This window comes from Elephas maximus, chromosome X (assembly GCF_024166365.1).
Source record: "Elephas maximus indicus isolate mEleMax1 chromosome X, mEleMax1 primary haplotype, whole genome shotgun sequence".
Taxonomy (NCBI): domain Eukaryota; kingdom Metazoa; phylum Chordata; class Mammalia; order Proboscidea; family Elephantidae; genus Elephas; species Elephas maximus.
This window is the reverse complement of record NC_064846.1, coordinates 122,708,306-122,735,598: the sequence shown is the minus strand read 5'-3', so window position 1 is coordinate 122,735,598 and position 27,293 is coordinate 122,708,306. Positions and strand designations below refer to the sequence as shown.

The 27,293-nt window shown below is 49.9% G+C and overlaps 4 protein-coding genes across 10 annotated transcripts; 1 reads left to right on the top strand and 3 right to left on the bottom strand.

Moving 5' to 3' along the window:
• Positions 1-3,518: 3,518 nt before the first annotated feature.
• TIMM17B (translocase of inner mitochondrial membrane 17B) lies at positions 3,519-8,428 on the bottom strand. Of its 2 annotated transcripts, XM_049872204.1 has the most exons (6): positions 8,230-8,419; positions 7,356-7,455; positions 5,603-5,666; positions 4,177-4,305; positions 3,978-4,088; positions 3,519-3,886 (listed from the first exon to the last, which is right to left on the bottom strand). In XM_049872204.1, exons 1-6 carry the CDS (start codon positions 8,253-8,255, stop codon positions 3,798-3,800), a joined length of 519 nt encoding a protein of 172 aa, XP_049728161.1. In that variant the 5' UTR covers positions 8,256-8,419; the 3' UTR covers positions 3,519-3,797. The 2 variants fall into 2 exon arrangements, with proteins under 2 accessions (XP_049728161.1, XP_049728160.1); XM_049872203.1 differs by having other exon boundaries at positions 3,978-4,305; positions 8,230-8,428.
• Positions 8,429-8,487: 59 nt separating this feature from the next.
• On the top strand, positions 8,488-12,589 carry PQBP1 (polyglutamine binding protein 1). 5 transcript variants are annotated; one of them, XM_049872201.1, is made up of 7 exons: positions 8,488-8,590; positions 8,971-9,070; positions 10,970-11,081; positions 11,313-11,425; positions 11,610-11,894; positions 12,145-12,208; positions 12,378-12,589. In XM_049872201.1, exons 2-7 carry the CDS (start codon positions 9,004-9,006, stop codon positions 12,532-12,534), a joined length of 798 nt encoding a protein of 265 aa, XP_049728158.1. In that variant the 5' UTR covers positions 8,488-8,590; positions 8,971-9,003; the 3' UTR covers positions 12,535-12,589. The 5 variants fall into 5 exon arrangements, with proteins under 5 accessions (XP_049728158.1, XP_049728157.1, XP_049728153.1 ...); XM_049872200.1 differs by having other exon boundaries at positions 8,515-8,699; positions 8,986-9,070; XM_049872196.1 differs by having other exon boundaries at positions 8,517-8,699.
• Positions 12,590-12,646: 57 nt separating this feature from the next.
• SLC35A2 (solute carrier family 35 member A2) lies at positions 12,647-20,772 on the bottom strand. Of its 2 annotated transcripts, none has more exons than XM_049872195.1 (5): positions 20,412-20,772; positions 18,671-18,853; positions 16,206-16,357; positions 14,371-14,505; positions 12,647-12,964 (listed from the first exon to the last, which is right to left on the bottom strand). In XM_049872195.1, exons 1-5 carry the CDS (start codon positions 20,500-20,502, stop codon positions 12,854-12,856), a joined length of 672 nt encoding a protein of 223 aa, XP_049728152.1. In that variant the 5' UTR covers positions 20,503-20,772; the 3' UTR covers positions 12,647-12,853. The 2 variants fall into 2 exon arrangements, with proteins under 2 accessions (XP_049728152.1, XP_049728151.1); XM_049872194.1 differs by having other exon boundaries at positions 12,847-12,964; positions 14,371-15,095; positions 20,412-20,766.
• Positions 20,773-21,943: 1,171 nt separating this feature from the next.
• Positions 21,944-27,225, bottom strand: PIM2 (Pim-2 proto-oncogene, serine/threonine kinase). The gene is made up of 6 exons (XM_049872845.1): positions 26,903-27,225; positions 26,665-26,774; positions 25,942-25,992; positions 23,727-24,099; positions 23,092-23,268; positions 21,944-22,991 (listed from the first exon to the last, which is right to left on the bottom strand). The coding sequence occupies exons 1-6, from the start codon at positions 26,961-26,963 to the stop codon at positions 22,828-22,830; spliced, it is 936 nt and encodes a 311-aa protein (XP_049728802.1). The 5' UTR covers positions 26,964-27,225; the 3' UTR covers positions 21,944-22,827.
• Positions 27,226-27,293: the final 68 nt, after the last annotated feature.

Here is a 27,293-nt window from a genome sequence, read left to right as displayed (position 1 = left end):
ACAGGCTGCTCAGCTATATTTTGAACAGAGCCTGCACCATTTTCCAAGGACTAGAGATTAATCACAGCTTATAGTTATATTAAAACAAATGAGAAAATATATTCTCCCTAATATTAAAGCACTAAAGAAAAAAACATTTTCACTACTTCATTTGTCTCACTCTCACCTTCTCCCCACCTCTGTCGTCCCTCCCCCACCAAATGGGGTCTGACCTCCACCCAGTCCCTACTCTTAGGAAGAGAACCAGGGGGCTCAAGGCCTAGGTTCACCCTGGCCCCAGCTTCAGAGAGATGGACGACTCCCAGCGGCCCAAACCCAAATAGGAGCAGGTTGCTGTCAGGTGATGCCATTGACACCAGTCCTACACAGAGCCCCACCCACAGTCCAAAGCTGCCCTACAACTCTTGCCGAAGAAGCCCAGTTGCTTTGGTTCTAAACTTCGTGCTGATCCCTTCCCTCCTCTGTGACTCGGGTCCCCCCTAGCCCCAGCCCTTCTGGGCTGCGGCAGCCCGAGCCAGAACAGGAGAAGGCCCTGAACACCGCCACCAGCAGCTAAGCCACCCAGAATCACTCCAAGGCCCTACAGGTCCAACCACCCTCCAAAACCTGAAACTGTGAACCTGGGGCGAGAGAGCAGAGCACAGCGGTGCCTGAAGGGGCAGGGTCTAAAAAAAAAAAAGGGGGGGGGCAAGGTCTGAAAATGGGCAGAAATAAGGTCAAGATAGAACGAGCCTAGTGGCGCAGTGGTTAAAGCTCTTGGCTGCTAACCAAAAGGTTGGAGGGTAATGCTCAGGGTGAGAAAGATGTGGCAGTCTGCTTCCTAAAGATTACAGCCGTGGAAAGCCTATGGGGCAATTCTACTCTGTCCTACAAGATTGCTGTCAGAATTGAAAGACAGCAATGAGTTTTTTTTTTTTTAAGGTCTAGAGGTTGCCGAGTCAGGGACCTACAGGAGCAGAGCCCATAGGGATGGGGCCTTAGAGGAGCCTGTTTTACTTAAAAACAAAAAAACCAAACCCATTGCCATCCAGTCGATTCCGACTCATTGTGACCCTATAGGACAGAAGAGAACTGCCCCATATTTTGCAGGGCAATCCTGGTGGATTCGAACTGTTGACCTTTCGGTTAGCAGCCTTAGCTCTTAACCACTATGCCACCAGGGTTTCCCTATTGTCCTTAGGTGCCCTCAGGTTGATTCTCATAGCAAGTCTATGACAGAGAACTGCCCCATAGGGTTTTCTAGACTGTAATCTTTGTGGAAGCAGATCGCTAGGTCTTTCGCCCACTGTTGTCACTCGGTGGGTTGGAATCTCCGACCTTCCGGTTAGCAGCTGTACGTTTAACTACTGCACCACCAGAACTCCTTAAAGAAGCCTGAGTCTATATATAAAGGAAAAAGTGCCTGAAAGAAGCCATGGAGGGCAGTGCTGAAAGAGGAAGGGGTGAGCCAGAGAGGGAGTCGCCTGGAGGTCAGGCCTTGAGACAGGAAGGTGTGGAGACTGGGGGGCGGGGGAGCCTGGTGCTTAAGGAATGGGAAAGGCCTAGAGGACAGAGCTTGATAGGATCAGGGTAAAACCTGGAAATACAGGGGTATGGGGCCTGGAAGAAAGGAAGGACAGGGCCTTAGAGGATTCTGAGGGGGCAGGACTGAAGGAGGTGGCCTGCAAAAACAAGAAGGGTAGCAGCCTTGGATACCCTGGGTCTGACTGGTGCCTGAGTCCCACAGAGGCATGTGTGTCTTGGCTGGTATGCCTGAGGAGCTGCAGGTTCAAGACTGGGGCCCTGCCAAGCGCCGTGTGCAGGTGACTTCTACCTCCGGCTAGCACTCACCTGAGCCTGGGTAGCCACCCACTGCTTGGCACTGAGTCACTCAAGCCAAGTGTCACAGCTCTGTCCCCAGTGGGGGCCACTGGCTCCCCATTGGGGTCTTCGGAGGCTCAGGGACTCTGCATTTGCAACCCTACGGGGTGGTTTTTTAAGGGAGAGACAAGGTTTCCACTTCTTTGCAATTGTTTGCAGGATAAGGACTTTTTGTCTCCATAAGGCCATTTGCACACAATGCAGTTGCACTTACTGTTACAGTTTGTGTGAAGAAAACAACAGCTGTCTTCTCTCTGGAGGCCTTTGTGCCTCCCTGTGGCATTTGCACTGGAAGGACATTTCTGCCTCTGAGGCATGTGAATGGATAAGACAGGGTTTGCCACTTTCCACCTCTATGGAGCCCTTTGCAAAGAAAGGACAGCATCTGCACCTCAGTGGAGAGGTCTGGAGGAGACAATGTTTACCCCACGCCTGTAGGGGTTCACACAGAAGTGACAGTGTTTGGGGTGGTGCCCCCAAAATTTCTTTCCCATAATCTTCCCACCCTGAAATACTCATTTCTGGTTCTTTGTGGTTGCCCTTTAAAAAAAAAACTTACAGTCAACACTGAGCATCAGAGAGCAGAAGTGTCTGTGTAGTACGGTAGTGGAGACTAACATAGGCTTTGAGGTAGCCAGGTCTCCGTTAACCTTACTTCCATCCTAGGTTTAGGCCACATGAAGGGGGACTATCTTCCCAAGTGGAGTGACTTATATTCAGAAAGGAGTGGCTCCTTGTGAGGTCAGGCTTCCCAGCCTTGGGGATGGGGATGTATGAGAAGGGGTGTTGGGGTGTGTGGGGGGCCAGGATTGCAACCTGCAGAACCATACCACCACTACCATCCCTGCAACGCTTGTCTACTCATTTTTTTCTAAACCCATTCCTGTGTATGATTCATCACTTGGCCCCCACACACCCCGTATATGTACCTCATGTTGATTCATGTCTCCCTCTTGCTTATTCATCCCACAGACATTTTGTGACCCTAATACTCCGCAGTATGTTTTCTCCTTTTCAAAATGGGCGACTGAGACCTTGACATAACTAACATCATGATGAACCTATAGATTTTTCTCCTTCCTCTGCCTGCCTCCTCCTTTGCATACCTTTGCTAATGACTTTGTTCTTTGTTTTGGTCTGATGCAAATAAGTTTGTCTTGTTCTGTCCAGCCACCTGTGACTTAAGACCCCCCCAGCATGGAGATTAGAGCCCAGATGTCTTCACATGTATATCTTTAGCCTGATAAGGAAATGTCTGGCATGTATCTCTTTTAATCTGATAAAGAGTCTCTTGTCACTACCTTGTAATGAATAACTCCTCTGGCCATGCCATCTACTGGCTACAAAGACACTTCTAACCCTTGTAAAAATTCTATATAAGCTCTAATGTAAAATTGCTTTTTGGAACTCCATAGAGACAGTCTGTGTTACTGTCGGGTCCCTAGTAGTATCACTTCCTAAATAAACTTTCTCACTCTTTCTGGCTTGGAGTATGCTTCATTGGCTCGGCTGCTCCAGAGCACAGCACTAATCAGGCAACAATTTACTAGAGCCCATTCTCTGTGGGAGTTCAAGTCCTACCGCTCTGTGCCTTATCTGAGGAAGGGTTCTATGGGTGGTTCAAACCCACTAAACAAAAACCCTAAGGAGTACATAAATAAGCATTTCAAAACTGGCTTTAAATACTCTTCAGGGCACCACACAAAGGGTCTGGGGTGAGAACTTGTTACATGTGAGAGTGGGACTGCAGTGCCCTGAGAGAGAAAAAGGGGACCCATCCATCAGGGCAGCTGGGGTGCCCCATACCCACCCTGGGACAAAGGAGCAGAGAGGGCCCTGGGGCCAACTGGGAGCCAGCCCTCCCTTCGAGGTAGGTCATGGGGGAGGGAACCGAGGAGGGGCTCCCACGGTGGCAGCGGTGTTAGGCGGTCACTTCCTCAGTGATACTGCTGATAGCTGGGATAGCCTGGGGCCGGGGCACCCTCCTTGGGGGGCAGCTGGCTGGGGTCCTCCAGGAATGGGGGTGCTGGGGAGGGGAGAATCAGGTAAGAGCGAGCAGAGAAGGCTAGGTGGAGCATTTGCCACCCCTCCCTGGCCAATGTCTGCCAGGTACTCACCATTTCGGAACTGCTGGGCAGTGTAGCGAGTGAGGAGGATGCCGACACCCTCGATGAGTGCCAACAGGATACCCCCCATCATCGCCGAGCCCACCATGGCCAGTGGGCCACCTGGAGGAGTGAAGGGAGCAGAAAGACTGCGATGGGGGCAGGCAGAACAGGGAAGAAGGGGCTGGGGCCAGGGGCCAGGGGTACTCACTGCGGGCTGCCAGCACAGCACCAGTCAGTGCTCCACTGGTGATAGAATTCCAGGGGTCCTCCTTGCCCCGCATCCGCACCAAGCCACAGTCAATTGTGGAGAACAGGCCACCCCACACTGCAAAGCTACCTAAAGGGAGACCAAGGCCTAGTGTTTCTGGGAACTCCCGAGACTCCACGTACCTGGGTCTGGGGACTTCCAAAGCCCGAATGCTCTGCCCAAGAATGGGGAGAAAAATTCAGAAACAGAGGTGGATGGGAAACTCCCAGGACATACTCCTCGTCTGTTCCCGTCCTGTGGTAGCTCCCATTTCAAGCCATCCACAATGGCCACCAATGCTTTATTAAAAAACCCAGTGCCAATACTTTACAGTGAGTTGAAAAATGTTTACAAGCAGATCCATCTTTTGTATGTTTTTTTAACAATGCAACTTTGATCTTTGTAACCACCACACAGTTGGAACGGTGATCTTGCTTTCAGGGAGGACTAACTAAACCAATCTTTTGCCACTGAGTCCATTCCGACTCATAGCAACCCTACAGGAGAAAGTAGAACTGCCCCATAGGGTTTCCAAGGCTGTGCATCTTTACGGAAGCAGACTGCCATCTTTCTCCCACAGAGCCACTGGTGGGTTCAAACGACAGGCCTTTCAGTTAGCAGCTGAACTCTTAACCACTGCACCACCAGGGAGAAGGGCACAGGTTAGAAAAGCCAGGTAATGAAAATGATAGTTAAAATGTTGACTGAGGGCTTACTGTGTGTCAGGTCCTATTCTTGGTACCGTACGTTATTTGACTTCTAAAATTTTTAATTAGTTAATATTAAATTAATATTAATTGTTAGATTATTAATAAAGTTAATAATGAAATATTAAATTAGTTAATATTAAAGTGCTTAGTACAGCGATCTTAATAACTTCATATATACTCTGTAAATGTTTGACCCATAAATTACAAAAGTACTGAGGTGGTTACTGTTATGATCATCCCATGTTAAAGAAGTTCAGAGAGGTTAAGCCACTAGACCAAGGTCGCACAGCAGGAAAGAGCCAGGGCCTGGATTTAAACTCCAGAACCCACACTCTCGCCCCTCTACTAAATTGTTGGGAAATGTCACCTCCCCCCACCCCAGGAAACCCTGGTGGCATAGCAGTTAAGTGCTACGGCTGCTAACCAAAACGTTGGCAGTTCAAATCCACCAGGCACTCCTTGGAAACTTTATGGGGCAGTTCTACTCTGTCCTACAGGGTCACTATGAGTTGGAATTGACTCGACGACAGCAAGTCTCTCTCTCCCTCTCCCCCCAAGAAATCCCAGGCAGAGTTGGGGCTGGAATCTGGGCACCAACATGATATCTAGACCCAAAGGGGCAACCCTCTCTCCCACCAACTTTGCCATCATATCTCATGTCTCCTGAAGCCTCTCACCTCCAATCTGGGGGGCTCGAATCCTCACAGCGCTGATGCTACCTCTCAACCGGTGCTGAATTCCCTGGGGGAAAGTGAGGAGGGGGGGAATCAGGGCAGGGGTAAGGCCACTGGCAGATAGGATTTCTGGCTTTTAAAGGAGGAATGGGGATGGGAGACCCGTTATGGGTATCAGGGCAGAGATATGGAGCAGCCAAGAACTAGGAGGCTGGGGAACACCCCAACATGACTGCTTTCAGAGCTGGGTTGAGAAATTCTAATTCATTCATTCATTCATGCAATAAATGATTATCGAGCACCTACTATGTGCCAGGCACCATGCTATATGCAGGGATACAACAGTGAGCAAGGGAGACCTGGTCCCTGCCCTTTCAAAGTTCATGTTATAGTGGAATAGTCAATATTGAGTAAGGATACAAACCAATAAACAAAACAGTTCCAGACGGCAATAAGCACTCTAGAGGGAACAGGATGAAGATAGATGATAGTGGCTCAGTGGTCACAAAAAGCCTCTTTAAGGAGGGGGCATTTGTGCTTGACCTTGCTGATGAGAAGGAAACTTGGGCAAAGATCTGGGAAAGTGTTCCAGACTAAGGTGACAGCAAGTTCAAAGGCTGTGAGGCAGGCATGAGACTGGGGTGTTGGAGGAAGAGCAAGGAGGTCACAGAGGGTGAAGCAGAGTGGGCAAGGAGGAGAGTGGTAGAAGATGGGCTATGAAAGGTAGGCAGTTAGATTTGTAAGGCATGGTAAGGAGTTTAGCTTTTAAGAGTAACAGGAAGCTATTAGAGAATTATAAGGTGGGACGAGGATCTAATTTCCCTTTTTAAGGGACCCTTCTGGCTGATGTGTTAAGGACAGGTTCTAAGGGGGTAAAGGCAGAAGCTGAGAGATGAGTGAGAAGGCTACAGCAATCATGGGGACTCAGGCCAGAATGGTGGCAGCAGAGGTGGTGAGAAGTTGCTGATTTGGGAATACATGTTTTGGAGGCTGACTACACAGGTTTTGCTTATGGATTAGATGCATGATGGGCTGTGAGGGAAAAAGAGGCGTCAAGAATGACTCCAAGGTTTTTGGCCTAAACAACTAGAAAGAGGGAATTATAATTCCCCGAGATGATGTTGACGGATGAGATTAGGTCTGGGAAGGAATCGGGAGCTCAGTTTTGACTTGTTGAGTTTAAGATTAGTGATCTAAGTAGCAATGTCAAGCAGGCAGTTGGGTATGTGGGTCTAGAGTTGAGGGGAGAGACAGAGCTAGATACATAAATTGCACAGACCTTGGCAAATGGATAGCATTTAAAGCCGTGACATTTGATTAGATCTCCTGGGGTCGGGGGTTGTTGTCAGGGAAAGAAGGTAATTGACTGTGTTAAAAAGATTTTCTCAACTTTGGCGCTGTCCTTCGCTCTGTCAGTTAAACTTCTATCACCTTCCCCTAGCCAGGCTTCTGACGTAGAATCTCCCTCCACGTAAAATTTGTCTGGCTTTGTACACACATCTAGGATTTGATGATGACTGTTTTGACAAGACAACATTTCCACAGAGGAGCCCCAGTTGGGGGTATGGGGGACAGAGGCCACATCTGCAGTTCCCCCAAGACCCTATATCTGGAAGCCAGGCCTGGCACATAATAGGTGAGCAGGTATCAGGATGAAAAAGTGCATGTGACTAGCAGCTACATGCAGTTTTCCGAGCAGTATCCATGTGGGCTGGTGAGCCAACCCCCACACCACCCAGGCAAGGCCAGGGCTTACAACAGGGGCATTGCGGAAGCCTTTGATGGCCTGGAAGACTCCACCACCGATGACACCCATGGTGAAGGCTCCACCGCAATCATCCACAATGCGCCATGGGCTGCAAGAGGGAAAGGGAGGAAGAGGTTAACGTGAGCCCTCCCCTATGCCCTAACGCAGAGACTCTTGCCAACGTCTTTCTTCGCCCTACCTGCCCCCTTCCTTCCTTCCTCTTAAGGAATCAGTCAATTGCTTTACCAAAAATGAAATGATACATGCAAAGATTTGGGACATTTAAATATGTGCTATAGGAGTGTTGGCTAGCTAGTACTGTTATTAAAGCAGGTAAGTCGCACTCCCTTCTCCAACAATGGGCGTGTCCAATCGAGCCCCGCCCCCTTCCCCCCATTTAACCATTTAATCAAGCACGATTAGAAAAACCCAAGAGCAGACGGTGGGGAGGATCCAGCACTCCCTCCTTGCCAACAATAGGCTCATTCAGGCCCCGCCCTCCATTACCTAAAGAGACCTGGGGAAAACCACACGTGTAACCCTGCAGATTTCTGCTTGGTGTCGCACCACCACCCCCCCGCCCCGGCTGAATGGATTCGACCAGCGTGTCACTTTTCGTTAACAAAGAGGTGCTGGGAAATACAAAGTCAGGGGCAACGGGAAGTGGTTCGTCCTGTACCGCACGTCCTCCAGGCGCACAGTTGCTGCTCCTCTTAACCAAGTCTGGGTGGGCGGAACCAAGCGGGGAAGCGGAAAGAGATAAGTTTCTAAGTCTCCAGAGTCTGTGAGGTGGAGCTGCGTGGCCGGTGCCTCTCCCGCCCGCATCCCACGGTCGGCTACGGCCCCGCAGCAACAGTCCCTATGCCTGTGCCCATCACCATACCAAGGCTCCCGAGCGTACTCCTCCATGGCGCCGGCGTTCGGCCGCGCAGTCAGGCCAGATCCGGCCGAGCCACGCCCCCAGTGCAAACGCACACAGGCGCGCGAGCTTTCCACCTATTCCAAGACAAGAGTTGAGTCGCTTCACCACACGTAAGTCCAAAGGCACACTCTCATTGGCCACCTCGGTTGCGTCATCTGTTCTCCGCAGCCTCCGAGCGTCTCCCAGTTACTTAAAGGCTCGGGGAGAAAAGGCCTCCGTCTGTGCTTTGGGAGGAGCTAGTCGCGTGGTTCCGGTGATCATAGCGGCGGCGAGAGGGAGGCGGCCTGTCTGACAGCCTTCCACTGCCCGCGAGACTGTATTGGTAACACCAGGGTGGACGCATTCTTTTGGAGCTGGAGGAGGTTCTGCACTTTGATCCCCCATTTCAGCGCTTTGGTTCCTCCCACCCGGCAGTCTTTGGGGGACGTTGGGTGAGCCCATTTCTGGGGCGCGGGGGAGACACGCTTGACTCCTTTGGCGCTGGGCGGAGCCTGGGCCTGGAAGAGGAACTAGGGACGCGAGCACTAGAGGGTGGATGAGAGTTTGGTGATATTGCCACTTATCTCCTCCACCTTTTAGCGCGTAGGTTTCGTCTGCCCAACTACTGCAGATGGGGAGGTGGGGGTCAGATGAGTATATGCTTGGGGGGAGGCGCTTGGTTACAGGGTCTGGATTCTAATTCTCATCTGATCTGATTTTTAGTCCGTCTGCCTCTAGGTTCGTCTGCTACCCGCTATGCCATTGCCCGTGGCGCTGCAGACCCGCTTGGCCAAGAGAGGCATCCTCAAACATCTGGAGCCTGGTGAGAGCTAAGAGCAGATGAGCCCACCATGTGCCAAGCTTGACAGGCACTTTGTTGTTGATATTGACACTCGATACCTAGTATGAGCCTACTGTGAGCCAAGCAGTGGGATGAAAGGCGTTTTATTGTTAATAATATGGATTCCTGACATCCACTCCTACTATGTGCCAAGGGGGATAGATATTTTAGCCGCCTTAATAATAGTGACAGCTGATGCCTGTTTTGGTTTATTGCATTCCAGGTTCCATGGGGTGATAACAAAGTATCTAATAGTAAGGATAACTGACATCTCCTGCAGTCTCCTGTGTGCCAAATACAGTGTTGATGTTGATACTTTGTTGTTCACAATACTGATAGGTAACATGAACTTCAGGCCTACTGTTGTGCCAGCCACTATACTGATAATATATACCTGTATTATTCACCTTATCAGTAAGTAACATGTATTTTGGGCCTAAGGAGCCCTGGTGGTACAGTGGTTAAGAGCTTGGCAGCTAACCAAAAGGTCAACAGTTCTAATCCACCAGCTGCTCTTTGGAAACCCCATGGGGCAGTTCTGCTCTGTCCTGTAGGGTCGCTATGAATCGGACTCCACTTGATGGCAGTGGGTTTTTTGGGTTTAAGTGCCTGGTGGAGCCCTCGTGGCACAGTGGTTAAGTACTTTGCTGCTAATTGAAAGGTCGGTGGTTCGAATCCACCAGCTGCTCCTTGGGAGAAAGATGTGGCAGTCTGCTTCCATAAAGATTTACAGCCCTGGAAACCCTATGGGGCAGTTCTTCCTTGTCCTGTAGGGTTGCTATGAGTTGGAATCCACTCGATGGCAATGGGTTTGTTTATTTTGTTTTGTTTTGTAAGTGCCTGGCATACACATTACTGTTCACAGTATAAAATAAGGGATAGCAAGAATCTTATCATTTAGGCCTACTGTGCTGCTGCTGTTAATATTTATACTTTATTGTTAATAATATTGAAAGCTGGCATTAATTTTGGCCTACGGTGTGCCAGGCACTGAAAAATACTTCTTATTGCTCATCATATTGAAATTTACATTAACTATAGGTCTACTCTGTGCCAGGCATAGACCTTATGGTTAATAATACTGATAATGATCCTTGATATAATTTTAAGCATATTGAGAATCAGGTCTTGTCCTGATGACATACATCTGAATAACAATACTAATGACAAGAGCTGACAACTATTTTGGACATACTATTTGACAGGTGCTATGCTCTTGCTGACATATACATTTCATTGTTAATTATATCCATAGCTGAAATCTGTTATAGGCCTATTGAGGGCCAGGCACTGAGCTGATAGTATACACCCTTTTTATTCTATTAACTGACATCTATTGCAGGCCTATGTGTCAGGCCCTTTGCCAATACTACACCTTGCCACTCAGGAACTGAATGGCTTCAGAACAATGTTTGGATAAATCCCTTGCTATTCAAGATACAGGGATCAAAAATCCTGTATTTGCCAAGCTTGAGAGCTGAAGAGATTTTCAGAAAAACCCCTTGCTGTCGAACTCATTTTATTCAAATAGATTTGGATAACACAGCGTCACATACTATCTGAACTCAGGCACTGAATAGATATGGATAAGTTTTTTTGATGAATCCCTGTCCAAATTCAGAAATCAGATAGGTTCAGAGAACAGTATGACTTACCATTGGAACCCAGAAACAATAGATTTGGATATTTTTTTTTGATATTCAGATATTTGAATTTTGCAAGCAGTATTTTTATCTGCTTCCTGGCATACACATGGGCATGTGCCTTCCGTGTGTGGTTTGTGACTGGCCAAGTGCATAAATGTGAGCATATGTGTCCCTCCAGGCCTTGAGACAGGATGAGAATTCCCCTTAACTGTTACCCCCCACCTTGTCCTGCTAGAGCCAGAGGAAGAGATCATTGCTGAGGACTATGATGATGATCCTGTGGACTATGAGGCCACCCGGCTGGAAGGCCTGCCACCAAGCTGGTACAAGGTGTTTGACCCTTCCTGGTGAGTCTGGGGACCTGGGGGGGGGGTAAGGGGGAATAACTTGTACCCTTACCCTTCCTGTGCTATCCTTGGCCTTGGGGTTTATAGGAGACACAAGGGACGAGATCTGGGGGTCCTCCTTGTGGAGTCCTGACAGGGGCAGGTATGGGCAGAGATTGGGGAGACAAAGGAGAGGACATCTGTACTGACACTCTTCCCCTCCCTCCCTCCCTTGCTCCTATTGCCCCACAGCGGGCTCCCTTACTACTGGAATGTGGACACAGACCTCGTGTCCTGGCTCTCCCCACATGACCCCAACTCTGTCGTTACCAAGTCTGCCAAGAAGCTCAGGAGCAGTAATGTAGGTGAGTTGGCAGATCCAAGGGTGCCTGGAGCAATTCTAGCAGTTTTCAGAAAGGGGTCAGGTAAATTATAGTGGATCAAGGCGAGACCAGATAGGCCCAGCACCAAGCAAGAGAAGTTATTGAAAGCAAAGGCTGCTGGGCCTGGGGTAGGAGGAAGGTCACTTCAAGGCTTTCATGTCCCCAGATGCTGAGGAGAAGACTGACCGGAACCACGAAAAGTTGGACCGGGGTCATGACAAGTCGGACCGAGGCCACGATAAGTCAGACCGGAGCCATGACAAGTCAGACCGAGGCCAGGACAAGTTGGACAGAGACCGAGAGCGTGGCTATGACAAGGTTGACAGAGAGAGAGAGCGGGACAGAGATCGGGACCGGGACCGCGGGTATGACAAGGCAGACCGAGAAGAGGCCAAAGAACGGCGTCACCACCGCCGGGAGGAGCTGGCTCCCTATCCCAAGAGCAAGAAGGGTAAGCTGAGCAGGGCTGGGACTAGGGTGCAGCAAGATGCCTATGGTGCAGAATTTGAGGCACCTACTCATGTTTGCAAGTGCCTGGAGCTGGGGCCTGGGATAAGCATGAGCACAGGATAAGGGTGCTACAGCCCATGGCAGCCAAGTGTTCCATTTTTTACTGCTGGCTGGGGGGTGGGGAGATGTTCAGTAATCAAGGGTTCCTCATACCTGGATTAAAGCCCTCACCCTCCCACTTACTTCCACAGTGGCAAGCCGAAAGGATGAAGAGTTAGATCCCATGGACCCCAGCTCATACTCGGATGCACCCCGGTAAGTGACAACCCCTCATGAGCCCTTTTTTTTCCCCTCATGACTCTCACTGCACCAGTGGACACCATCCCTTTCCTCCTATCTCCTTTCCCCTATTTATCAATCAGGGTTGGTGGCGGAGGGGGCACCACATCCCACATTTCCACCCCTGACCCTCTATCACCCCCAGGGGCACGTGGTCAACAGGGCTCCCCAAGCGGAACGAGGCCAAGACAGGTGCAGACACAACCGCAGCCGGGCCCCTCTTCCAGCAGCGCCCATACCCATCCCCAGGGGCTGTGCTCCGGGCCAATGCTGAGGCCTCCCGAACCAAGCAGCAGGACTGAACCTTCGCCCTCACAGCCCCGGCTCTGGGGTTTTTAATAAAAGCTTTTCTGTGGATCATGCCTCTGAGGCCTGAGTGCTTCCTTCCCTCTGTCTCTTGAGGCTTCCCAAGCCAAGCCAGCAAGATGCAAAACACATTTTATTTGCAAAACTCACCTAAGAAATAGCATGGGGGTGGCAAGGACATGAGGATGGCAGGGCTGGAGGCTGAGAAAGTGCCTCTCCATATCCTCATAACAAGAGAAAAGTTAGTCATGCCAGCTCTGCTTAGGGGCAGAGGTTGGTGGAGACAGGGAGTTTGGTGTCTACCTCACCCCATCCCTAATACTGATCAGAGTTTGGCCCCAGCTGGGCCAGGGCAAGAAAGGAGAATGAGACCAGGCCAACGTCTTCAATCCCAGCAGCTACGAACCCTTCACCTTGGTGAGCAACCTGTGGTGGGAATGGGAAGGAAAGAAAAACACAGAAAGCTGGGATGGGCTGGCAGGTGGGTTTCCTGAGCAAGCGAAGGGCAACAGCAGTGAGGCTGACACCCCTGGGTTAGTAACAGCGCCTACGCGGAGAGTGCGGGTCCCTGGATCAGAAAGCTGCACGTGGACTAAATAAATACAACATCTTTATTTGGCATTGTGTATCCTGACATTTGTTCATTACAGTTCCTTAGAAAACAAACCAAAAAATCAGAACAAATTAATCAAAAATAAAGATCCAATAGCTCTATTTACAAACAGCAAAGAACCCAGGCATCTCCCAGGCGCGCGTGCGCGCACACACACGCGTGCGTGCACACACTGGCATACAGTTAAGAGGTTAATAAGCTTTGGGGAATGCAGGGGGCAGGTTCCACATTTCATCAATTCTAAGACCCCCCCATACACACACACACACACACACACACACACACACACACACACACACACACACACACACACACACACACACACACACACACAATAAGGGTGCATCATACAGCCAATAGGGTATCAAAAGTGTGGTTGACAGCTCTAATTTTCTTCTCCGGATATCAGAAAATAACTGCATCCGGCAGCTGACAGTGTCTTAGATTGAATGCGATTCAGCCACTGGCAGCAAGGGCCCCCTTACCCTCTTCCTCTACCCTGGATCATTAATTATCTGATTATATTGTTGATCAAAAAAGAAAAAAAAAAAACACTAAAAAAAAACAGCCCCTATGGCACCCTCCCCCAGAAGAGGCTGATGTGAAAATTTCAGCAGCCATGAATAATTGCTCTTTCCTCTTCCTGGGCATTCACAAGAAGCCCAGTTTCAAGGGTCTCGGTCAGAGAAGCAGCCCCAAGGCCACACAGAAGACCAACCTACTAACATGATCCAGTGTGGTTGTGAGGGAGGAGAGAAGGCCTCAAACCATGGGAAACTGAACCCCATAGGTAGGCATTAGTGATTTACTAGAGAGCAGTAGGTTTCTGTCCAATTTGTTCTTAAAGAGGAGGAATGGCTGGGACTCCCAGATGTGAGAGAGGACAACACCAGCAGAGGGAGGCAGACAAAAAAAGCTTTGAATGACATCCCCAACCCTGTCCCCAAAGGGGTTGGACTGGGGCAGAGGCAGCAGTTCTAAAAACCCCTCCAGGAAAAAGGGGGCAAGCCTACCAGGAAGGGTGATGTGATGCCTAGCCCTAGTCCCATGCCACATCCCCGACGTCTCAATGACCTGGGAGAAAAGACTGCCTTCCAGCCCCAGAAGAGCCAGGCCCCAGCAGAGACTTGAGACCTTAAGATGCCCAACGCCCTCCACCCCAGTTCCCTCTGTATCTCCCCCCTCCACCACTGCCAGCCCTCACTTCACCAGCACTGACTTTGGCAGAAAGGGCTCCGTGATGAGGTCTCCACGGTGGGAAGACAGCTGCGGCGGTGGTGGCTGCCCCGGAGGCTGCTGGTGCATGCAGGGCCCGGAGACGGAAGCTATGGCTTTGGCTGTACCTCGGGGAAGGCTGTAGAGGTAGACGGCACCGATGACGAGCCCGGCACCAAGGGCGAATAACGGGTCCACATGGAAACCAAAGAGGCGAATGGAGGCAACTGTGGACAGTACTATGGACAGGGAGGTGGCAAAGCCCTTGAGAATGTTGTCGGCATACTTGACAACAACAGCCACCAGGAGCCCACCAAAGGCCTGGTTGAGCACTACGCCCCAGACAGCAGGCGTGTACCCAAAAAAGAAGCCGCGGTGGGCCACAGCGGTACCCTCAGCCCACCAGAGCCCCACCAGGCCCAGTGCTGTGCCGAAGAGGCCGAGCTGCAGGTTGCGCAGCCACACGGAGCCTGAGCTGCCTTTGAGGATCTTCTCAAAGTAGACACCTGCGAAGCCTGAGGAGAGACAGGAGGCTACCACAGCTGCAAGGCCTACCCCAGGGTTCTGATCCAGTGGCCGTGGGCTCCCACCACCAGCTTGCTGCGCCTGGACAATGGCGACACCAGTGAAGAGAAGCAGCAGGGAGGCCCACTGCAGCCGTGAAAGGCTGCGGTTCAGCATAAGCACGGAGAACAGTGCCGTGGTCAGGATCTTCAGCTGGTACGTCACCTGCGAGTGGCATGTGGAAGGCACTGAGGGCTGACCCTGACCCTGATCCCAATGTGAGCCCATGGGGGACAGCACCTACTGTGGGCCTCCAGGCATAATGGAGGGACAGGGTGGGGGTAGAAGACAATAAAAATAGCAACAATCCCAGCCACTGGCCGCTGACTGACTCCCAGAAAGTACACAACAGGATGGCTATGCCAGGACGTCCCTGGGCACACCCAAATCCACATCCCAACCCCACTACTTCCTAGCTGTGTGACTAGGGACAAAGCATTTGCCCCGTCAGAGCCCTGGCATCATCATCTGTCAGGTAGGACTGATGTATGTAAAACACTTCACACAGTATAGATAATGAATAAATAGTGCGCTTTGTGAGAGAGGGGTCTTGATAAATGGTGTTGATTACATATTAACCAACCATACAGCAATAACATTAGCAAATATTTACATAGCACTTAACTATGTGCCAGGTGTGAGTCTAAGCACTTTACATGAAATAGTTCTTTTAATTCTCACAACCATATGAGGTGTGCACTGTTACTATTACTGTCAAGTCAATTCCGACTCAAAGCGAACTGCCCCCTCCTGATTCCAAGGAGCAGCCAGTGGATTCAAACTGCCGACCTTCTGGTTAGCAACTGATCTCTTAACCACTGTACCACCAGGGCTCCGGGCACTGTTAATAACCCTCTATTTTAAAGATGAGAAAATTAAGGCACAGAAAGGTGACTTGCCCAATATCACACAGCTGGAAAATTCACACAGCTGGAAAGTGGTAGAGGTGGGATTTGAACCAAGGCAGCCTGGCCCCAGAATTCAGGATCTTTAAGCACTTCACAAGGCTGCCCAAAAATAGCTTAAAGCTTATTGCCAACCAAGGGCTCTTCACAGGTACTTTTTTTTTTTTTTTTTTTGTCATCATCCCAGCAGCCCAGTGAGTAGTATTACCATTTCCCTTCCCAATCTTCACTGATGAGGAATCTGGGGTTGAGGGAGTTCCAAGGACATTCCGAAGGTGACACAGCCCCTGCTTTCTGCAGTCCTCCCACCACATCCCATATCCCCAAAACCAGGCAGTTCCCCTGGGGCCATGCTAGGCTTGGGGCTCACCTGGAAAGTGGCAGCTGGTAGGTTGGAAATAGCAACATATTGGAGGTTATTCTGCAAGGTATAGATGAGAGAGGGCACTGCGAGCTTGAGTGTGTCCACATACTGCACAAGGACAGCCTCGTGAAGGAAGAGAACCAGGTGCTTCAGGTTACCTGGGCGGGAGGCGGGGGGGGGGAGTGGAGTAGGGACTTTTTAGCACCAACTACAAAGATGGGGATGCCCTAAAGGCTAGATCCAGGCCTGGTCCCTATGTCTTCCCCACCAGACCGTGACCCCCAAGGGCAGGAATAAATCCTGTGCTCTGTTTTCCCTACAGCACAACCACGTCCCCAGTAGGCATTTCTAATACTCAGTTAATTGGACACAAAAGAATCATCCAGAATACCATGAGTGGCTAATAATCATAGATCATATTTCACTCATCTTGGAGTCTACCTCCCTGTCATAGAGTCCCATTCAGGGAAAGTCCTCAATACAAGTTTATACAATGAAATAATCATTAAATAGGAACATATGAAGTAGAAGCTCTAGGAGTGTGGATGGAAGACTGTTTTAACATAAACAGAGGAGGGGTTTTAGCTAGACTTATCCTTGCTCCTTACTGGCCTGTAAGCTGCCATTCAACTGCATCTTGCCATCGGCTCTAGACACACCAAGAAGTTGCCCCTGACACATGGAGAATGCAGGTTTCAGCATTAAGGGGAGAGTCCAGTTGGGACCTGCTCCAATGCATAAATGAGAATCATTTACTATATAATAATCCTCGAACACACACATTCAGGGTCTTTACAAAGCTTGCCCTATGTTTTTGCCACTTCATCTTTAAGTCTCAACTGAGGGTCGCTCCTCAGGGAAGACCTGTGCAACCACCGTTTAAGGTTATTCCAGGAACTCCTGCTGCTGCTTGTTCACAAAACCCTGTGCTTGTCCTTCCTGACACTAAGCCTTGGAGTAATTACTGGTCTAGAATCCCTTACCAAGAACCTCTGGGCCCAGATGGGTTTTGGTATTCAAAGTTTTCCAGCTGTTAGGAAGGTAACATGATACATGTACATGATGTATTACATAACACACCCAACAGGGTCTGGGACTAAACACCATAATCAAGACATTCATATTTCTGCAATGAAATGTATGAATACTTACAGCAAATAGGGCAAATAAAGAACACAAATATACAAAAAGCCCCACACCAGATCAGGCCAGATTTTACTATCAAACTATTTCAGAAAAAAAAAAAATCTTTTGGGGTTTGGCCTATGATTAAGTCTGTAGCTATTTTTTCTAACCATCTAAAATATCAGCCCTATGAGGGCAAGATTCATGTCTGCATTACTAACATGTGTATCTCCACAGCCAGTGGAGAGCCTGACATATAACGTCTACTCCTAAGTATCTACTGAACCAATGAAGAAATGAAAGGTAGGTTTCTAAACTGCTGTATCCCAGGGACCTGGAGTTAATGAGTGGATAGGAATGTATTCTTCAATGTAAATGCCTAGGGCACAGCCAAATAATTCAGCTCTCTCCTTTCATATGCAATCCCTTTAAAGAGAAACAACTGGAGAACATTTTTAAGTAGAAGCCCTTCAAGGAGGTATTTAAATTAGTAGATAAACTCAACTCCAATTTTTAGGAAATATAGAGGACACAACATGTTAAATGATACCACAGGGTGTCAATCAGCAAAATCCAAACTACCCAAAGTCTGCAGGACAAATGATCTGATTGCTTCAACAAATTAATTGCATCAGAGGGGAAAAAAAAAAGTTGAAGGGGAACCTAAAGATTAACAGAGATTTAAAGGACATGTCAACAGAACACTGCTCTTATTCGAACCTGATTAAAAATTTTAAAAACTTTTTAATGACGTTTAAAAACATTTATAAATTTTAACACTAATTGGATATTTGATTATTTCATTGTTAATATTTGAATTATTAATTTTTTGAGGGAGAACTTAGTTATTATAGTTATTTACTTCAAAATAATAAGGGGCAAGGGGAAAACAGACATAGATTGGCAGTGAGTGGATAATCACTGATGCTGTTGAATGGTAGTGTCCAGGAGTGGACAATCATTGAATCTGGGTGATACGTACATGGATATTCTACTATTCTCCCCAATTTTGCATGCAATTGAAATTCTCCATAATAAAAAGTTAAAAGTAAATAAATCACCAGGTACGAGTCCCCCGCTATCCTGTGGGCTTCTTATGGGCATAGACTGTCTCACTCCTACAACCCACACAGACCGGCTCCCAGAGTCTCAGGAGTATAAAAGTAAAGATGCAGCTACTTATAGCTGGAGGGGTGGGGAAGAAAAAGCTTAGCTGCACTTACTCCCCAGGCATTTTCACAGACACAGATACTCCCCCAACAGACCTTCCATGTGAGCACTCACATATGTACAGAGTCCCTCCTGCCAACCCCAGTGCAGCACCACTCCCGTCCCCCCACTCGTACCCCTCTTCTGTGCGAAGAGCAGCAGCAAGCAGGTGAGGCCTTTGAGCACTTCAGCCATAACCACAGCGGTGGTGGCAAAGAAGCGGTCCCCAGGCAATGTGCGGGCATAGCGGATGCTGAGGATGAGGGAGGCATTCTGGACCACCAGCACAGCTAGGGATATGTACTTGAGGCGCCGGTGAGCTGTGGGAACAGAAGGAGAAAGGGGAAAGGAGAGGGTCAGAAGCTGCTGAGGTGTAGCCACACAACCACCTGCCCCTTTCTTCTTTCTCAACCAGGATTCTCCTAGCCACAAATACTTTCACCCTCTGCCTGTTCCACGCTGACCCAATGAGGGCCTGACCCTCCCCCTTCCACTGCCTCAGACACAGGCAAGAGCCAGAAAGGGCCACACCCAGTTCAGCCCATTTCTGGAATGCTTACTGAGGTATCTGGTGGCTGAGCAGAACCTGGACACCCACCTCGACCCCCCCCTCCCTCTCCTGAGTGAGAAGTAACTCTCCCTCAGATAGAATACCAACAACTACATTCTTTTTTTTTTTTTATATGCCTGTCACTGGGTTAAGGGATCTATATGGATTACCTCAATGGACCCCTGTATCACTCTGAATTCCAAAGGAACTATGAGGATTCCCAATTTAGGGGTGAGAAAACAGAAGATTTATATGAAATTATACTTGTATTTAATGAAGGATTGTCTCATGTAAAGAATGATACCCTAATACAAGGAATGAGACCACTGTATAAGGAATGTACCCCCTAAGTAATGGTCTTTCTCCCACCTAAGAAATGATTCGATTCCCTCACACTCAGAATGGTGTACACCCCATACGGAATGATCCTCCCCACACTCAGAATGGTCTCTCCAACCCCTCCCTCCTATGACAACTGACTCCTCTTGACCCAGAAGGGTCTAACAAATATAATAAGTGATTCCCCCACTGTCCCAAGGTTTGAACCACCATATAATAAATGGTTACCCTACTGACAATAGTCTGGTTCCCTCAACCAGATAGGGAAACATTTCCCTATACTCCACGTGGTCCCATCGTTTCTTCCCACCCCCATTCACAACAACAACATTCACCCCCATCCCCGACAAGGAATTATTCCTTGTTCTACCCACACTCACGATGGAACTCTCCCCACTATAAAGAAGGACCTGGCACTCTCAGAACATTCTTTCTCCACCATATACGGAAGGACCCTCCCACCCCAACATACAATGAACTCAACCTCCATTAGGAAGGGAACCCTCCCTCAAAAATGGTCTTCTCCCCCTATAATGAAGGACGTCCCTCTGTCAAAACGGACCCCCTACTCATATAACGAAGGCCCTGCCCCACCCAAACTCACAATGGTCCTTGTCCCTTTTTAAGGAAGTAACCACACCCTTCAGAACGGTCCTTCCATTCAGTAAGGACGAACCCCCCCACCCTCGGAATAGTCTCTTCCTTTTATAGGAAAGGAACTTCACACACACTCAGAATGTCTTTGCCTCCCAAAAATACTCTTCGCACTCAGAGCAGTTTCTACCCTGCATATGCGGACGGACCCCCAAGCACCCTCAGAATGGTCTCTGCTTTGCCTCAACACACTCACAATGGTCCATTCCGTCCTCCCCCACAGACGTAGATCAGTCTATACGGGATGCTCCCTCTTGCTCCAGCGAGGAACCATCCCGCCCCCCAGCGATCCGACCCTCCCCTACTGCGGACTGTTCGGCCACAGCCCGTCTCACCCGCACTCGTGGTCCCAGGCTCCAACGCCCCCGCGGAGACCACCCCTGGCCCGGGTGCCGCAGTTGAGCTGCCAGCCCCAACCGCTGCCATGTTGGCATCTGCCCGGCCTGTCCCCAGGGCAACAGCAGGTCACTTCCTTGTCCGTCACTTCCGCTTCCGGGTCTCCGGCTTGAAGAGGGGAAGTGCAGGGTACGCTAAAAAAACGCTAGAGTGGTGGTTTTCTTCGCCTGCTCCTTAAGGCTGAATATGAGGGCATCCTGGGGATTTCCAAATTCCATCGGGACCGGGAGACTGAGGATACGGCCAATTCGTCCTCACACCGACTTTGCAAATCTTTATTGGTCCATTCCACCATTAGACCCGCCCTCTTCTTGTTCCCCCACCTCTTTGATCCCGCTTTCCATTTATCACCCGCACATCCTTTCCCTTCCTCTCATTGGTTCAGTAGCATTGGGTCTGTCCCCTCCCCCCACTTTAAACATCTATCTTGGCTCTTTATTGGCACTTCCCTTTCTGTATCAGAAACTCCTGGGTCCTTCCCAGCTGGACTGAAATTTCATTTTCCTCTCTCCCAGCTAGGCTCCCGCCCCCTAGGGGAGCCGCCGGCAATGAGAGAGGGAAATGAGAATTGAGGAGTATAAGCGGGTGAGGGTCAAGTAGGCAAGCTAGCATATAAAAGTAGAACAATTGAGAACATACAACTAGGAAAGCACAGAATTGAGGCTGAAAGAAGAGGGGAGGACAGGTGAACCACCGTTGAGGATGGAAAAGTGAGATGGCAGCGGCTAAGTCAGCCGGTAAGGGGCAAGCAGGAAAGGGCAGGGCAGGTACGCCAGCAGACAAAGAGGCTCGCAGAGTAGATAGCATTTGAAAGCAGGGCAGGAGGGGACAGCTGAGGTCAGGACAAGTGAAGCCAAGATAAAATAGTGCAGGGCACGTTAAGTCAAGAGTTGAGGAAGTAGAGATGAGAGGATGAGCAGGTAAGGGGAAGTAAAGGGAGAAGCATCTTTTATGTCTCCCAATTATCTCCAATGGAGCACTTCTGCAAATACTTAACAGCTACGTAAGTGCTAGGGGGGAAATAGCTTTTCTTTGCAGTGCTGCTTCAATAAACCCATACAAATTCTTTAGGTACAAGACTGAAAACAACCAAACCCAATGCCATCGAGTCGATTCCGACTCATAGTGACTCTATAGGACAGAGTAGAACTGCCCCATAGAGTTTCCAAGAAGCGCCTGGTGGATTCAAATTGCCAACCTTTTGGTTAGCAGCTGCAGCACTTAACCACTACACCACCAGGGTTTCCAAGACTGAGGCTTCTTCAAAGAGGAGATGTCCATCTAATCTCCCTCTTGGCTCAGCCTACAGTAAACATTCTATAAATGCCTTGCTGGATCTATGAATAGGCAGTCACTTCTGATTCTATTATGTTTATTAAATAGTGGGCCTCCACACATGGCTTTTTAAATCCAGGCAGGGGGGGAAGGGAGAGAGCACACGTGGAACTTCCCTACCCCCAATACATGTGTATTTTACTTTTTTTTTTTAATCTGGACAATCCTGGCTCCTAGGCAGCAAGAATCTGCAAAAGTTGGAAAGGAGGGCCCCAGAACAGGTAACAAAACTTATTTCCCCCTTCACATCCCCCCCCCAAAACCATCTGCCCCATTCTAGTCTCTGATGTTGCGTATCTCCCCATTCCTTCCCAAGTCATGGAAGTAGGGTTTTCCTCCCCAGAATAAGAGCACTTGGGATAACAGTGGATCCCCTCACACAAACACACACACACAAAAAAACCCCACAGTGGATCCCCTCACCAAAAAAAACCCAACCAAACAAAAAAAAAAACCATAGAGCCCTGGGATAACAGTAGGGCATTGCCTCCCCCAGAATAAGCAAAGCTGGGCTGAGGTAGGCAGGCAGCTTGACCAAATATGGGACCTTAGACTAAGGGAAAGGGTCCCCTTGTCAAAATATGAGCTGCTGGGGTATCTGAAGGAAAGCACCCTTGCCCAAGTAAGGGCATCTGAACTAAGTGTATGTGCTGATAGTAGGAGGTGCCAGTGTAGGGGTTGCAACTCGTCAGAATAAAAGTCCTGGGGCTTAGAATGGAAGTTAACATCAACCAAATAAACATCCCTAGCAAAACGAGAAGCAAGGAAGTCCCCCCTCCAGAAAAAGAGACCATAGGTTCTCTGAGGAAGGCTCCTTAGCAGGACTGTAATGGGGACTGGGCAGACTGGTATGTCCTCTGACCCCTGATCCCCAACCCCTGTAGTAACACTATAGATTCCCCTAGTAATACTGGATTTTTAATGACCTGTAAAACCAGGTCAACAGATGTCCAACTATCTCTGTAGCATGGTAGCATGGCCATGGGATGGCTATTCCAGCCAGTGAGGGCCTGGATAGGCTTAGGGTAGCAGGGACCAGGTTAAGGGGCTGGGGTCTCCTTTGGGGGTGCTGAGGGGTACATCCTCGGCTGGTGTCTGCATCCAGGGGTCCAGCAGGATCTCCTCCAGTGAGGGCCGGGCAGAGGGCTTGGGAGCCAGGCACCGGCGAATTAGGGCACAACAGTCTGCAGGGCAGAAGCACAAGGGAGATTAGCAGTCAGTAAGGGGGACACCAGTCCCTGGGAGGGATGGAGTTTGCTGGGCTAGGGCCAGTGAGGGCCTCACCTGGAGAGACATGGTCAGGGAAGTGGAGCTCAGCCTTCAGAATCTCCTGGTCCCTCTCGAAGGGAATGTCCCCACACACCATGTCATAGAGGAGAACACCCAGTGACCAGACGGTGGCTGGGAGCGCGTGGTACTGGTGTCGAGAGATCCACTCTGGGGGGCTGTATACCCTTGTCCCTGCATGCAAGCTGAGGGTTAGACCACTCTCTGATAATGCCCTTCTCCTATACCACTCTCCCCAGGAAGTACAGTCCCCTCACCAGAATTAAAGAGCATTCATTATAGGAGCAGGGCCCCCTTACCAGAAAAGGAGCACTTTAAATATAATAGGGTCCTATCACAATAATAAATGCACTTAAGGTAATAATAGGGTACTTTCATCAGAATAAGAGTGCATTCAGAATAGCAAGGTCCCCTCACCAGAATAAGAGCCCATAACAAGGTCAGGACATTGTCAGAAGATGGACTTTATCAGAGGGCAAGGTTTGAGAGTCCCCAACATTAGAAATCAAGAACTTTATAAAGGTACAATATGAGTCAAGGGTTATAGGTCACTCCAGCATTGGAGTCAAGGTCAAGAGATCGTAACAATAAAGGTAAAAAAATTCCCCCAGTGAGATTTAGGCAAATCTTACCATCAAAGTCAGTGTAGGGTTCATCATGAAGCAGGGCGCCAGACCCAAAATCAATGAGTTTGACGCAACCCCGGCGGAGGTCCATCAGGATGTTTTCATCCTTGATGTCACGGTGGACAACTCCACAGGCATGGCAGTGCTGAACAGCTGCCACTACCTGGGCAAAGAGGCAGCGGCTTCGGCCCTCACCCAGTGGGCCCTGCTCTGTGATGTAGTCAAAGAGATCCTGAGCAGGCAAAGGCCGCTCGAGGACCAGCATGACGCCCTCTGGTGTCTCAAACCAGTCAAGCAGGCGAATCACACCAGGGTGCCCGCCACCTGCACCCACCTTCCATAGCAGTGCTACCTCGAGTGGGCATGTAGCCAAGTCTGTCTGGAGGGAGCAAACAGGGAGAGAAGCAAGAAGATATATGTCAGGGCAGTGGCTCTGAGGTTGACTTCTCATGTGGACTCAAACCATAGCTCCTCAGCCGCCTGTGGGGCCTTTAACAGCCCACTTCCTCAGTTTCATCATCTTAAGGGCTCAAACTCACAGAGCCATTGAGAGGGTGAAAGCAAAGAGCCTACACACATCAGGCACGTAGTAGGAGCTTAATAAATAGTTGAAGAATGAAAGTGGTTCTTAGCAAAAAGGCCTTCAGCAGAGGAAACACTTAATAAAAACCATTATGTAATATATTTTATCTGTTTTGTTCACTGACATATCCCAAAAGATTGGAACAGTAGCTTTGCACACAGTAGGTGCACAATAAATGTTTGTTAAACAGATGAAAACACTTTAAAGCATACGGTCTGACATGGAGTAAACGCTTGATAAACATTATTATAGTGTAATCGTTTGTTTAGTTCACTGACCTATCTCAAGCACTACAACAGTGCCTGGTAACAGGGTAACCATAACTAGTTGCTATCAAGTCGATTCCAACTACAGGCGACCCCCCATGTGTGTCTGAGTAGAATTGTGTTCCATAGGGTTTTCGATGGCTGATTTTTTGGAAGTAGATCGCCAGGACTTTCTTCTGAGGTGCCTCTGGGTAGACTCAAACCACCAAACTTTTGGTTACCGAGCACATTAAACATTTGCACCACCCAGGGACTCTGGTAGTAAGAGTATACCAAAAACCAAATCCATTGCTGTCGAGTCGATTCTGATTCAGCGACCCTACAGGACAGAGTAGAACTGCCCCATAGGGTTTCCAAGGACCAGCTGGTGAATTCAAACTTTTGGTTAGCAGCCAAGCTCTCTTAACCACTGTGCCACCAGGACTCCAGTAACAGGGTAGGGCTTAATAAATATTTGTTAACAAGTAAAAGAAATTAGTAGAAAAGGACCTAACACAAAAATTCTCAATAAATATATTTTGCCAGGTGCCTAGAATAGTGCATTTGTTAAGTAGCTGAAATTAATTAATTGCAAAGGACCTAGCACAAAGCAAGAACTCAATAAATGTCATCGTGTGATATTTTGTCACTGTCAACAAGCACCTAGAACAGTGTTGAATGAAAAGTGCTCAGTGGAACTTGGAACACGGTAAGCTTTTATGATGAACCCAAAGCCTGAGGCATACAGTCGGTCTCAGTGAAAGCCATAAATCTCACTGGCCACAAAAGTCACCCCACCCACTCTAGAAAGCTCAGTACAGACACACGGATGGTTAGAGGCAGCCTTTCTGCCTGAGGTGGGGCCCTCTCCCGGCCAGCCCACTGACTTGCACAGACGCAGACAGATTTTCTCACGGTAATGCAAATCTCGCTGCAGCGCAGGCACATCCTTTCCCTCTAAGCCCCAGGGGCTGCGCAAGCGCAGTTTCCCTAGAGCCCACCAGGAGGCGCTCCCGCCTCCACAACTTGCCCAGACCTGCCCTGTTGTTCGTTAGCGCTCTAACGGCAGGAAAGAGCAATCACCATCACCTTGGCAACCAGTGACCTCTGACCCTCTTTCCTCACCAGCATGCCCTGCGGGCAGCCCCCAAAGCAGTGTTTGGCGGGTGGGTGAGAAAAAAAAGGTTGGAGGGGAGAATCCAGAGCTCTAGGAGAATTGGGGTGAGTCAGAACAGAATGGGGTGATGGATATCAGCTCAGGGGTGTAAACAAGGGCTGGTAGTGGCGTCCTCACCGTTACAGGGCCCCGGGAATCATCCATCCCCTAGAAAAGAAAGGGTGAGTCCATCCTCAGAGATGGAGTCTACAGGTCAAGGACTCCAAAGATACTCACCAAGGGGAACCAGCCCAGCACACGATTCCGGGGGATCACTTTAATGGCCACCTAGAGAAGAGGGCCAAGTGAGGGGACCAGCAAGTGACCCCCAGGCCCCTCCCAGTCGACTCTCTGCCCACTTCCAGTGCCTCTCCATCAACCAGCAGCCTAGTCTTTCTGGTTCCCAACCACGCCACACCCCACAATGAGCCAAGGTTTCTCCTCTGCCCTCCTCCAAGTCCTCAGAACCAAGTTCACCCCTCTCACCATCCTTAACCCTGGGGTTCTCCATTCTCAGGCTTCAACGACCCCTCACTTCCAGGTTCTGAGTTCCGAATTTCCTGACACCCCAAATCTTTGATCAACTCTGTACTAGGGTCTTGGTCCTCACGACTCCACACTAGACACCTTCCAAAATCCCGAAAATCTCATACCTGGGTTCCCCACCTTCGCACGCACACACACGTCTCCTCGATCCCAGGCCTAGTGTCTTTATGATCCCCCACTCCCTAGTCTCACTCCCTGGACCTCCAGAATCATCGCTCTAAAACCTAGCCCCATATACCTACCTGGACAGTCCCTCCCCACCCCCCGCCCCTACAGGGACATCCCCCAGCAACCGGATCTTGGTTCTCATGACGCCTACTACACACATCGCAGGCTCACTCCCCCAATCAGCCAGCATCTCGGCCCCCAGCCCGCCACCCACTATACACACGCCAAGACCTTCGTGGTGAATACCTGGAGTCGGTCTGCGACACGGTGTCCCGAGAAGACAGTGCCGAAGCCCCCCTTGCCCAGGAGGGGGCCGAGTCGGTACTCCGCCTCGAATGCTTCCCGATTCTTGCCTCCTACGCGGCCGAGGTGAAGAAGTCAGGGCGGCGGCGCACCTAGCCGGGACGCGACCCCCCTCCCCTCGCACCGCCCCCCGGTACTCCAACCCGCCCTGCCTGATCGCGATAAGGGAGGCTGCGCTCACCTGGGGGCGGCGTGGAGGTCACGGGGGGCGCGGGGAGCCCCTGCAGAGGCTTGGTCAACATGGAGGAGACGCTGCGCAGATTGTGTCCGCTGAGTCCGCAGGGCGGGGGCGCCCGGGGCAGAGCGGCCGCGGAACCAGGACCAGGGGGCGCCAGGATGGAAGGGAGGGAAACTGGTGGCCCGGGCACGCCAGTAGACCGTGCAACGTTAGGATCCACCGCGCGCGCCAGCGCCAACGCTTCTGAGACTGGGCACGCGCCGCCAGGGAGAGTCGCCAGGGGCGACGGCCCCGCCCTCTTGGTTTTGGTCAATCCGGACGCGGCACCTGCTGTACCCCAGCCAATAGGAGGCAATCCCTATTTGCATACCACCCTCAACGCTTAAGTACCCCT